At 37.8% G+C, this 13,559-nt stretch overlaps 1 protein-coding gene across 1 annotated transcript; it reads left to right on the plus strand.

The window, feature by feature from the left end:
- The first annotated feature begins 946 nt into the window (after window positions 1–946).
- Window positions 947–6,556, plus strand: LOC143586304 (uncharacterized). Its single transcript, XM_077067872.1, has 10 exons — window positions 947–1,267; window positions 4,576–4,670; window positions 4,764–4,831; window positions 4,904–4,947; window positions 5,056–5,133; window positions 5,216–5,369; window positions 5,465–5,617; window positions 5,712–5,822; window positions 6,032–6,097; window positions 6,197–6,556. The coding sequence occupies exons 1-10, from the start codon at window positions 984–986 to the stop codon at window positions 6,281–6,283; spliced, it is 1,140 nt and encodes a 379-aa protein (XP_076923987.1). The 5' UTR covers window positions 947–983; the 3' UTR covers window positions 6,284–6,556.
- The last annotated feature ends 7,003 nt before the right edge of the window (window positions 6,557–13,559 follow it).

Genomic DNA, 13,559 nt, shown 5'->3' on the forward strand with positions numbered 1-13,559 from the left:
CGACAATACTTATTCGTATGTTTTCGTAATGTCGAGTTGAACCCTGCTTTAAGAAACTTCGAGCAATATTTGCAACGTGCCATCTCATGTGAGTCGGTCATGAGACACAAATCGTAATGAACCCAAACATCGGGGCATCTTGTTGTTTCGATCACCATAACAACGTCATCATTAGTTGCCATTTGTTGTCAGTTTAAGGTTAATTGTGGTTTGGAGTGTGTTTTATAGTTTTGGAAGTGGTTTAACAAGTACACAAACAAACCTTGCTATTTATAGTTAAAAAATAACCTATTTATAGTTAAAAAACCGGTTCCAACGGTCAAAAACGGCTATATAGCCGTTGGAACCGGTTCCTAACGGCTATAATTTTTGAATTTAAAAAAAAACCCGGTGGAACCGGTTTTTACGTAAAAACCGGTCCGGGTTCATACCCTACCCGGTTCCTAAAAGTTAGCATATCTGGGCATCGGTTCGGGTCGGGAACTGAACCGGTTATTGACTGGAACCGGTGCCATTTACAACCCGGTGTGAAAAAAACCGGTTCCGAACCGGTTCGGGTTTTTAACAATACCCGGTTTGTGCACCTCTACCCCCACCCACCCACCCACCCACCCACCGGTTATCGATCATGTTCACTTTCTTCTCAGGTTTATGTGACTTGATGTTCAGTGTGACTCTGATTTAATTATTGCCCTCAACATTTAATTTTATTTCACCACACTGTCGTGTATTCAAACAATTTTTCGGTTTTTTCCACATCAAAAGAAAAATGTATCGTAACATAATGAATTTAGACGATAAATAATTTAGAAGATTAGTTTTCTTTCTCATTCATTAGTGGGACCCCATTGAAGGATCTCTCTCTGTATACATCACAATCACCATTTGAATAAACTCAAATCACTCGCCATTTGAATCAGTCTCTCTTTATCCATTATCCCTTTCTCTCTCTAGGGTTTCATTTCAAAATCAATTAAAAACGAATGACAACTCCTGGCACCAAGAACAACTTCTTACCTCCAGGTTTAGTTTCGAATCTACAAGATGTCCTCAAGAAGAAAGCCAACATCAACGCTTCCGTACAACACAATACAAAGGACGAACAAGAACAATCAGCTTCAGCTTCAACTACTGATGATTATGATCCATCTAAGCCTGTTATTTTTGTTACCAATAGTGACGGGATCGATTCACCTGGTCTCACGTCTCTCGTTGAAGCTCTTGTTACTGAAGGTCTTTATAATGTCAGTGTCTGCGCGCCTCAACTGTATGTAATTTTCTTCTCTATTTTCCATTATTATTATTATTATTATTATTTTGTGTTGTCAATTGCTTGTATAGTTAGCTACGGTTCAATGAATGCCTGGATTTTGTTCGGTTAACTGTTAATCTGTTCATGGCATGTTAGGTTAGGGTTTTCAATTGGGGATTTGAAGTTATAATATCATATTTTCAATTATTATTATTGTAACACCCCAACTCGGAACAGGCTAACGTGTTACTATTACAGATATCAAATCAACGCCACAATCCAAAATACAACAAAAATTAATGCAACCTACGTCATATTATTAAACAAAATGAATTAACTTTTATAAGCTTGAACTTCATTTTTATCTCTCATCACTAAATTCCCCGAATCCCGGATTACCTGAAAACAAAATAAGAAAACAAAACAAGAAAACACGGCTGAGCCAAAAATTTGACCAGTAACGGAAAGAACAATAGTACAGGTAAAGGCATACATAAGACAAAACACATACTGAAATAAAACTGAAACTATTGCGGATAGAAAACCACGTTTTAGACCGAACTATAATTAGATGCGAAACATAATCCGATACACGATCGGGATGTAATCTGAATATACTCAAATTTAATCAAATGCAGATACACATATCAAAACGGACCAGAAATATAGTGAAACAAAATATAATTACTAAAATACACGACGATGATGTTAAAATAAATAGGTCGTGTTATACGGAAGCACCCAGAGCCTAAACAGAGGGGTACACAGCTAGCTAGTCCATGCACCAAGGAGACGGTGTGGGTGGCGTGCACACATTGTTCCATCTCAAACAGAAGTCAGGAGTCAGGAGTCAGGAGTCGGAGCTAAGATCGATCTATACGCCTCTAAGTGGCCAAGGTACTACATGAGTACTTTCAGAGACGCCGTGAACTTTGATTACGCACTGTCACGATAAGTGCCATGTCAGGAGTCAGGAGTCAGGAGTCGGAGCTAAGATCGATCTATACGCCTCTAGGGGCCAGAGTGCTTATACAAGCACAAGCTAGAGAAGCCGTGAACTTTGATTACGCACTGTCACGATAAGTGCCATGTCGTTGACGCCCCAACGACAAGTCAGAAATGCTCGGGTAACAGAGTACTGAAGCTAAATTCATATAACTAAATTCGAACAGGAACATGCAACAATGAATACAAAATATATATAACCTATTGCATGTTAAAAACTTAATATTAAACATATCATACGGATAAACTGAACTCAATCTGAAACTGAAAAATAACAAAAATCCGCACTACGAAGTGACGGACATAGAATATAATATAGAACCAGTACTATGAGTGAAGAAAACTAAAATCCGTACTACAAAGTAACGGAATATAAATAATACTAAGAGGAAACAAAGACGGAAACCGTACTACCAAGTAACAGAATATAATTGATACTAAAAGTAACAAAAACAGAAACCGTACTACGAAGTAACAAGAAACAGAATCCGTAATGAAGTAACGGAATATAATTTATACTATGAGTGACAGAAACCAGAAACCGTACTACAAAGTAACAAAATAAAATTTATACTATGAGTGACAGAAACCAGAATCCGTACCTTAATAGTCGATGAGTAAGCAAATAAAGCCGAGCCGCGTTACGTTGTACTAATACCTACATTTTATTTATTTCAAAAGATTTGCTTAGATGTGTTAACTTGTTTAGTTCACTAGTTGACCTGTGTTCTGGCGATAGAGACTTTTATATTTTTACATCTCTCTTTTCGTTCAGTTAGAATTCTCAAAATACCATTTATTTTGTTTACATGAAATTATTTGTGGTTTAACATATGTTCCTTCAACAAAACAGATTTCCCGGTTTTTAATTAGTTTGAAAGCTACTCATAACTTTATTATTATTATTATTATTATATAAACACATGCATATCACTTACGTATACAAGAAACATGACTATCTTTTGATTCTTTAATTACACATTCTAAATCATGTAAATACAGTAAACGAACCAGATTATCGATGTTATTAGTTTGTGTATTTTCTTTATAACAAAGTTTTGAAATTCGCTTTAGTCGCCGGAACAAACAAACGGTTATAGACACTATAACCGTACAAGTATTCGTAATCAGATTGTTAACAGTTACCTCAAAAGCCAGACCAAAACGAACGTATCAGAAAGCGAGGGCGGAGGAAGTAACCGGACGCGTGACGGTGGCTGCGTATTTAACCGAATGAGTTGCCACTTTGTCACGTAAATATGATATCAAAAGAATGAAACTGACTCGGGTTGGTACTTGTCTCTTACTAAATTGGGGAGATCGATGGCAGCGGCGGTGTATTCCCGGAAGTTTGCAGAACGGTGGTGGTGCACGGTACTTGACGGTGGTGACGAAGTGAACTTGTCTCGCGACACGGAAGCAATGAAATTTGCAAGGATAGCAGCGATGAACTACTACAGGTCCGTGACGGTCCGTCGGCAGTGGAGTCACCGGCGACCGCTTGAATCGGAAACAAGGTAGGGTCACGTAGAGAGAGAGAGGCCAGTGGTGGTGGTTTAAAACAGTTGCGGCGGCGGTGGTTTTCAAGTAACGGCAGAACCGAATATGATGGCGGTAGGGTTTTGTGAGATTTATGTTGGAGTCTTATCGCGTTTGTGTGTATATATATTAAACGAGTTATAAGCGTGATCAAATTCCTAAATAAGTTGATTGTTTGTTGCTCACGTTTGAATTTGAAACAAGTTGATCTAGATGATGATTGGAATATAAAATAATAAACATATGCTCAGTCATGAGTTTGAAATCATCTAGGTTTCAATTTTAAATTATTATTATTATTATATCTTATTTTGTAAAACTAAAATTTACGGGTATTACAATTATTATTATTATTAGTTTTTATTTTATTTTATTTTCTTTATTTTATGTTGTCAATTGCTTGTATAGTTGGCTACTGTTTAATGGACTGTGCATATAGGTTGTAATTTGTGTTAGAAGAAGGAACTGGATTTTGATCGTTTAACTGTTTAGGGCGCATTAGGTTAGGGGTTTGAGTTGGTGACTTAAAAGTGATGGTATCATATTCTGATAATGAATTATATCAGACAATCACTTATCAGTATGTGTTCAGTGGATTATATATACTGGCTTTGATTCGTGTTAGGGCGCATTAGGTTAGGGCTTGAATTGGTGATTTGAAGATGATAATATCATATTCTGATAATGAATCCTATTAAATAATCACTTTTTAATGTGTATATTTATTCTTTATGGATGAAATCTTGAGGCTTTGTTGACAATTTCTATTGGTTTTTTAGGGATAAATCCTTCTCTGGCCACTCATTTACGCATCAAGAATCGATATCTGTAAGCACTGCTGAAATCAAAGATGCCACTGCTTATGAGGTGTCTGGTAAGCTCAGTTTTCCTTCAGTTTAACAATGGTGAAGTATGGTTGTTTTTAGTGTTCTTAAACCAAAGTTTTATTTGAAATCTGTTCATTTAGGTACCCCTGTGGATTGTGTTTCATTGGCATTATCTGGGGCATTGTTTGCATGGTCAAAGCCTCTTATGGTATGTTTTTCAGTTTCTGTAGCTGCCATCAATGATCAATCATAATACTCATCCAGTTTTTACTCAATTTAGGTGATTGTTGGAGTTAACAAAGGTCCAAGTTGTGGTCATGATATGTAAGTAGTGTTACTCGGTCTGTATGTAACTAATCAAGTTATTGATTAACTGCTAATAAGTTATTAATATCAGATTATCAGATAATTTATCTTGTTATAATTGTACAGGTTTTTATCAAGTGCTGTGGCTGGTGCTAGACAAGCCTTAATTAGTGGTGTACCATCTATATCTGTTTCTCTAAACTGGTAAATTTTGCTTTGATTTCTGTATTGTTAACTCTTATTACAGTAAGAACACGTAATAAACCGAAACATATGCTAATTTCAGGAAAAAAGGTGAGAGTCAAGACAGTCATTTTAAGGATGCAGTCTCGGTTTGTTTACCAGTAATAAAAGCAGCCATAAGAGACGTGGAGAAAGGGGTTTTTCCGAAAAGTTCTTCATTTCATATAACTGTCCCTACATCCCCTACAGAAAACAAGGTTCATCTCGTTTTAAACTTCGTGCTTTGTAAATATGTGAATGTTTCCATGTTAATGCAAATTAATATCTTGTTTGCGATGTGTTGTGTTTACAGGGATTCAAATTAACCAAACAGAGTTTAAGCAGGTCCAAGCCCATTTGGCAAGCAATTGCAGCCAATAGAAATCCTTCAGCAGCCCGTTTTATGGCCAGTCAACCAGCCATGGGTTTGCAACTTGCACAGCTAGGCCGGGATGCATCTGCAGCAGTAAGTAGTACATATTAATGATGTTTAATCCTTTTATAATCAGAAATCACTTTGCATCTTTTGTCTGATTGTTTTATTGTGTTTTATGTATAAGGGTGCAGCAAGGCGGTTAAACACACAAAAGAAAAGCTTGGAGATTGTTGAATCAGTTGGGGTATCTGGGAAAGTTGACCGCACCAGAACAGTGAAATATTTCAGGCTAGAGGTACGTAATTGGTCCGGGCCGATTTCACCCGTAAAGTCGTAAACAATATTGTTACAATGATAATTTAAATATTCGAATGAAACGATTTACGAGATTAAGTATGCAATGTTGGCAACTTTCAATCAGTTTAAATCGTTTAGCTAAATTTTTATTTGATTCGTTTGAGATAGTGTTTATCGACATAATTGAAGTGTGTAATTGTGGTGCAGTTTCAAGACAGCAATCAGGAAGAAACAGATAAGAATCTTGATTTCAGAGCCCTTGAGGATGGATTTGTAAGTATCTCATGTTTTTATATAAATGTTTCCAACATCTATAATTGTAAAGCATAATGATAATGTGAAAAAAAATCATTCTTTTTGTTTCTACAACAGGTATCCGTTACTCCAATATCTGTTTCTCAACTGATTGAACCCGACATTGAAAAGGCCGCATCTGAATGGATTTCTGATGCGATTTAAACCGTTGATTGAAGTGCAGTAATCATGTATGTATATTTGAAGATGCAGATTGGAATTTCAGCTTTTAGCAATTGACATCTTTTTGAGTTGTGTTGTTGAGGTATATTTTTATTTAAAGTTAAATTTAATTTATTTTGGGCGAGAATTGAGAATCTTTCCCACAAGTTTGTGTGGCGTGTTGTAGAAAGCCTTTCTGGTCTTTTGGTTATTTATTGATGACAAACTTGTCACCGGTTTGTTTTTTTTGATTTGGAATTGTAATTTTGTAGTTTGTTGTTTTAAAGGATATATCATATATATATATGCTTTTGCTACATTTTGAGGTTATTGAATGTATATGATTGTGCCATTGGTTGAAGAACTTTTATGGGCATAGTTCAAAACTCAAGTGTCCTTTATTGGAAAGTAAAAAGTCAAAATCTTGACTTTAGAATATTCTGTTAAGGTGGTTGGTGTCATTAGTTATGGTCATAAAGATGGTGTGACAGTTGTTTTTTTCATGATTGTTGTTCACAATAATGATTTTGCTAAGTACTTTCACCTTTGGTGAAACTGTGGAAAAAGAATTCAAAATGATTGATATGTTTAGTGAACTGGTCAAGATTCTTGCATGTGAAGTGTTGATAAATACTTAATTTTCAAGGTATCAAAAGGGTCCAAAACATAACATTAACAATCAGCTGTTGTAGATGATGGAAAATCTTTAATACAAATATTTATATGGGTAATCAATCAAAATACATATAAACATATACTATATTATAAGTTGATTGAGTTTTGAGTATTATTTTGATGAAACAAGTGTGTTGCTAGAGATGTTCAACGAAACCGGTTCCTGGAACCGAACCGGTGGACCCGAACCGGAACCGAACCGGCTCCTACCCGTTTTTTGTAGAAACCGTACCTTATCTGATTCAACCCGATGATCCGTGACCGGTTCTTGCATTTCTGAGTGGGGGCGGGTAGGAACTGGAACCGAACCGGAACCGGTTCTGGAACCGAACCATCCGGAACCGGTTCCTAACCGGTTCTAGCCGTTGGATCGAATATAGCCGTTGGAAATCGTTTTTTTGGCCGTTTTTTGACCGTTGGGGTCAAAAATAGCCGTTTTTTTGGCTCCCCCAAGCACCCCACTACTAGTATAAATAGGTATTTGGTGTCATGGGTTCATCACAACACTCAAAACGCAAACCCGAACGCAAAAAAATACAAAAAACGCTATTACAACGTTTTAAGTTCTCTAATCTCTTGTTTTCTCTTCTTCTATATTCATATTTGTTGTTATGGCTGCCTCACAATCATCGGTTGGTCAAGGTTCCAACGCCGAACCAAGTTTCGTTCGTATTGTACCTCATAATCGTAATCAAGAGATTTGGTGCAATTGGGATTTGGTTGAATTAAGTGACCATTCATTGAAGGCTCGGTGCAAGTTTTATGGGATTTATTTAAACCCACTTTCGAATTCAAATTTGAAGAAACACATCGAAAAACCGTATTGCAAGGCGTTGAAAAAGAACGTCGATTCGCAACAAACGCAAATGGATAGTGAAGGCGGAATATTTACATACCAAATTGATCGAGTTCAAGATCGTATGGCGAAGTTTGTGATTCAAGAAGCTTTGCCGTTTAGCCACTTCGACAACCCTCGCTTAACCGCCATGATTCGAGATACGCTTCAACCACAATACACTCACGTAAGTCGTCATACTCTTAAACGTTATTGTTTAAAATTGTGGAAGAAGGCCAAAGAGGTACTAATTGCATATTTTGAAAATATAAATACGGGAATAAACTTGACTAGTGATGTTTGGTCGGCTCCACATGGTCTACCCGAATCTTATCTTTGTGTCACCGCTCATTGGGTAGACCCGTCATCGTGGGAAATGATGAAACGCACCATTGCTTTCGAACTCTTTGAGTATCCACATACGGGAGATAATTTGTTTGAAATTTTAGATTATGTTATAAAAACTTATAAACTAGAAAATAAAATATTTCAATGGCATTTGATAACGCGTCGAATAATACATCGGCGGTTGATAAATTAAAATTAAAATATACGCCGATTTGCAATGGTGTATTTTTTCACTCAAGGTGTGTTGCACATATCATTAATTTAATCGTGCAAGACGGACTTGCTTCGGATGAGGTTACATCGGTTATAAACGATTTTAGACTAATGATACATGAAGTTTTTAAGAAAAGTAAAAAAAGACAAATGGAATATAGAAAATTTTGTAAAGATACGGGAAGAAAAGCTTTGGGAGCTAATTGGGATGTACCTCATCGATGGAATTTCACTTGCATAATGTTTCAAAGTGCTTTGAAACAAAGAGAAACTTTACAAATGTTTCATTCTAGTCTTGCCGAGAATGATTTGGCAATCCCCTTTTCAAATGAGAAATGGGAAATTATCAATGACTTATCGACTTTTCTTGAAGTTTTTAAAACATCAACTACGAAACTATCGGGAACGTATTATCCGACAAGTCCCTTGGTTCTTTCGGAGTTATTTTTAATCGTTAACAATCTTAAAGAATTTGAAAATAAAAGTCCAATGTTTTCAAACATCATATTACCAATGAAGTTTAAATTAAAAAAATACTTTCTTGAATTGCCACCGGTTTTTACTTGCGCCGCCGCTTTAAACCCAATGTTAAATGTTACGGGGGTTGAATGTGTGATAAACGAAATTTTTTCAGCCTTAGATATGCATGAAGTTGACCCAAACTTTTCAACAGAGGCAAAAAATGATTTTAACTTGAATTTTAAATTTATGTATGTGACAACCGGTAATTTCCCAAACCCATAAGCTAAGTAATCAACCTAATAATTAGGTGATTGTAAATATTAAGCGCGTGCATATGTTATGTGCGCCCTGCGCGAGCGCGCCATGTTAGTCAGCACGTGCAGTTGTTATGTGCAACCTGCGCGAGCGCACCATGTTAAGAACCAGCGTGAGCATATGTTATATGCGCCATGCGTGAATGATTTGGCTTTATGTTTTCATGTAACTTAAACATTATGTTGTCTATGGGTTGACCATCCCGCATGATGCTAAGGCGGGTGCATCCTACATCGTTTATGCGCGTGCGGAAGGGAACTAACCTACCCGCATGGCGGGAACGTTGAGAGCTAGTTTGTCTGAAGCTCCAAGATGGAATTGACTTCAACATGACTGATCACTATGTTGAAATACCAAGACCACTTGGAGAATCTACAAATGAAACTCAAATGTCCCTAACTGCGAGAAGGTTACGCACCTACCCGCAGCAAAGACATGTCCTATACGCAGAAAGCTATGCGCACCAAGTTATACGCGCAGAACACTTGGTCTATTCTCCAGTTAAGGAGATTACTCCCGCCCGAAAGGAAACAGTAGCGTGTTTCAGAGACTTTCCACTTTTTACTGTACACTGACAAAAGTACCTGAAAAAAAAAAGCACACTGTAACATGAAAAGTCAACTGTCAGCCACCCTATTCTCACCAACCCCAGATCTGCATGTTCTGTCCAAATCAAATCAAAATCTTTTATCCACCACTCCACTCTTAAGTAAATAATAATAACTTCCATACTTTATCATCATTACATTTAGATATGAAAAGATTTTAATCCCCTAAAGCAAGGGATTGTGTTCCCTTGAGTTTGCCTATAAATTTGTAGCCTAAATTATCACCCAAAACACACTTCAAAGAACTACAAACTTGCACTAATCCTTTCCCAAGCATCCGTTGTTTCCAGCTCCGATCCTGTTACTAGGTAAGCCGAGAATATAACCTTGAGACCTACTATCCAACCCTTATATTCTCCTATTTCTTGATCTTAATATATATACTTGTTATTTAATCGTATTCTAGACCTTCGATTCCGAGGCCAACACCAAGAAAACCCGAATCTCGATTAATCCCTTAACAAGAACCTCAGGTGAGTCTCACAGCCCCTATTTTCACTGTTTTCACTGTTTTTAAATTGCTTTCGGGGCGAGGGACACGTACTTAAATAATGTTTTATCATGGTATACTTACAAGCTATGCAAGCGATTATGTGTTTTAAGTTATGTTGCATGATGAGCAATGCAAACGGTTATCTAAGGTTTTCAATGTATGTGCGCTAGAACTCGAGTAAGTGATCACTTTACCATTGGAACTCTAAGGGTAGGGACTGCTGGTTTGATCCGCCCACTCGTAGGGGTCGCACCTCTTTGCATGGACGAGTGCCTGGCATGGGGCAGTACTATGGGGTTGAGCCCGCTCGTAGGGGTCGCGCCTCTTTGCATGGACGAGCGCCTTGTTTTCCGGCACAACGTCTGCGCGTAACCCGCGGGACGGTATCCTTAGCTCGTAGGGGCAATGCCTCTTTGCATGGACGAGCACAGTTTCTCAGAATTGTTCGCGCGTAACCCGCGGGACAGTATCCTTAGCTCGTAGGGGCAATGCCTCTTTGCATAGACGAGCATAGTTTTCCAGAAACGTCTGCGCGTAACTCGCGGGACGGTTTTACGTTATTTTAGCTCGTAGTGGCTGCGCCACTTACATAGACGAGCACCGTATCCAGAATTTGTTCACGCGTAACCCGCGGAACGATTTTTATCAGAATATTGTCAGAATTGTGTTAATACGATTTTACCAAGCAGATGTTAATGATGTTGCCAGAAATGTTTCAGAATGATTTTATCAAGTTACTAAAACTTGTGAACTCACTCAGTTTATACTGATTCAAATGTTTTTACGTGTCTTTCAGGAGATAACTAGGTAGCGCATGGAGTCACACTTAGAGCACCACACGCTGAACATCTAAAACAAGCTTTTTGGAAGATTTTGGTTTTATCCCCTCGATGCGCACGGTTACCCGCCGCGTAAGGGGATATGGCGAGGAAATCTTCAGTTTTATACTTGGATGTTTCTTTTTGTAATCTTTGAACAATGTAATGTGTTTGTAATAAACTTCTCATGCGCAATAAAAATCTTTGAATGTTTTGCAATGGCCCGTGCTTAATTATCAATCCCCACTCGTGCGCGCCCGGCTGTTTCCGCCGCTCAGGGCCGGGTGTGACAATGTATGACTTTTATTTAATTAAATATGGGTCAAACATACACATGCCTATGCCGGGGGGGTCTTCATCAAGTTCAAGTGCTACTAGAGTACGAGATCCCATGATTAGCCTTATGAATACCGTTCGCAACGTAACGGCTAAAAAACAAAGGGGTAACACCCCTTCAAGCGAACTAGGAAGGTATAGTGCAAATGATTACTCTACCGGTTTATCCGAAGAGGAATATGGCATTTTTGATGTTTTGGCTTGGTGGAAGGTAAAGAAAACCGAGTTTCCGATTCTTGCCACCATGGCTCGTGATTTACTAACCGTCCAAGCTTCTACGGTAGCTTCGGAATCCGCTTTTTCTCTTAGTGGCAGGGTAATATCGGTGAGAAGAACAAGACTAAATTCGGAGTCGGTGGAGATGTGCATTTGCTTAAAGGATCACTTGGACTCAATCGATCGTATTCAACACGTAACCACTCTCGAAGATGAAACACCACTTGATGTTCGAGTGCACGACGAACAAGAAGGCATTTCTACAAGTAATTCCGAGGAAGAAGTCGCCGCTCAATAATTACGACGAACAAGAAGGCTTTTCTAGAAATAATATGTCACAACTTTATATTTATAAGTTTAATGTTCCCACTGATGAGTATTCCTCATCAGTTAATTGTTTATTTTTATGTTAATTGTTTTTTCTATTTTTCATGTTATACAAATACGAATCGTAGTTTAGAATCCAAATCGCAAACGAAAAACGAAAAAAAAAAAAAAATTTACACTATAACCGGTTGGAACCGGTTACGGTACAGGAACCGGGTTAGGAACCGGTAAGAACCGGTTAGATAGGTTAGGGGTCCGAGGGTGGGAGAACCGGTTCGAGCTTGGAACCGGTTTAAAAGGGGGTTTTGAATATAGGAACCGGTTAGGAACCGGTTCCGGTTCCTAGTCCCATACCGTTTTGTACATGCCTATGTGTTGCTATGATAATAATCCATATATTTCTTGAATCAGGTTTGTATAGAGAACGACACTTTATGGAGCCTTGATTTTTTAAAAGTTGTCCAAATAAAAATTGTAAATCTCAAAAGCACAAAAGCGATATTAGGGTGGTTGTGTCATGCGGTTCACGTCCCTCTATCCTTAAGGGTGGTGGCACTTGTACCTATCTCTTAAAGGTTGAAGGGCTTTTTCCATATATCTTTGATATCTGGGGATACTGGGAGGGGTGGTGTTCTCACTCCATCTCAAATTCATTCCCGCACCAATTAATTCCTTCTTTGTTTATCGAAGAAGATTTTGTGTGTGTGTGTTGGGGGGGGGGGGTTGTTACCGATCGGTACTGCGTCTATCTTTCGCCCATTGCCACCACCCTAAGGGTGAATATGCATGGATGAAAGCCACTTAGCCATTCAGAGTCAGATAAAATAAATGGAGGTCGATGTTCCCTCTAGTGTCGATCGGTACTGCGTCTATCTTTCGCCCATTGCCACCACCCTAAGGGTGAATATGCATGGATGAAAGCCACTTAGCCATTCAGAGTCAGATAAAATAAATGGAGGTCAACAACTCACGTTGAAAATCGAGATTGTAGTCGTCGATTATGAGGCTTATATTGTTGTATTGTCTAAATATATGAATTCCAGAAGATGCCTAGATGAGCTTTGGTTGTTCATCGAGTAACGGAGGATGCACGATCATTTTGTTTGACCTATTTTCTATCACATTGATCCACATATGTTCAAAACAAGGAGGAAGTTTTACTACATAATGGTCAAGATCAAGATCAGATACGTCAAGTGATCATTAACTTGATGTTTCAGAGACACAACTTCACTCTTACCTACAATGCCTATCTTTCATATAAACACAATGTACATTAATAATAATACATCAAGTGCTTGTATTGATGACTTATGTGGTGTTAAGATTTGTGTCTATTTTATTAGTGTTGATTAATTGTAGTGAGATATGCTATTTGCTTTCGTGTTGGTATTGTCGGTTCTTGTAAGTTATGTGTTGATGTTCATAGTTATATGTGGATGTTAACAAATGAACATTTTGTATTAATAAATTTGGGGTTTGTCGGTGTTATTAATGTACTTTGTTTAGGATTTGTGTTGATGTTATTAATTTGTTTTCATTTGGTTGCAGTAATAAGATGAAAAAGTGATTTTGTAACCGGTGCCATTCACGTTGCATGATTATAGGAGTTTGATTTTGACAATTACCATAA

The sequence above is a fragment of the Bidens hawaiensis genome, unplaced genomic scaffold, assembly GCF_021521415.1.
Source record: "Bidens hawaiensis isolate Kalapana, Puna unplaced genomic scaffold, B.hawaiensis_p1.1 tig00001575_1, whole genome shotgun sequence".
NCBI classification, from domain to species: domain Eukaryota; kingdom Viridiplantae; phylum Streptophyta; class Magnoliopsida; order Asterales; family Asteraceae; genus Bidens; species Bidens hawaiensis.

What these genes read in the sequence shown, in the direction of transcription:
- LOC143586304 (XM_077067872.1), top strand. Translation starts at nt 984, where the DNA reads ATGACAACTCCTGGCACCAAGAACAACTTCTTACCTCCAGGTTTAGTT. An exon ending in AGTGTCTGCGCGCCTCAACT is followed by an intron (nt 1,268 to 4,575) that starts GTATGTAATTTT and finishes TTGGTTTTTTAG; the next exon opens with GGATAAATCCTTCTCTGGCC. An exon ending in CATGGTCAAAGCCTCTTATG is followed by an intron (nt 4,832 to 4,903) that starts GTATGTTTTTCA and finishes TACTCAATTTAG; the next exon opens with GTGATTGTTGGAGTTAACAA.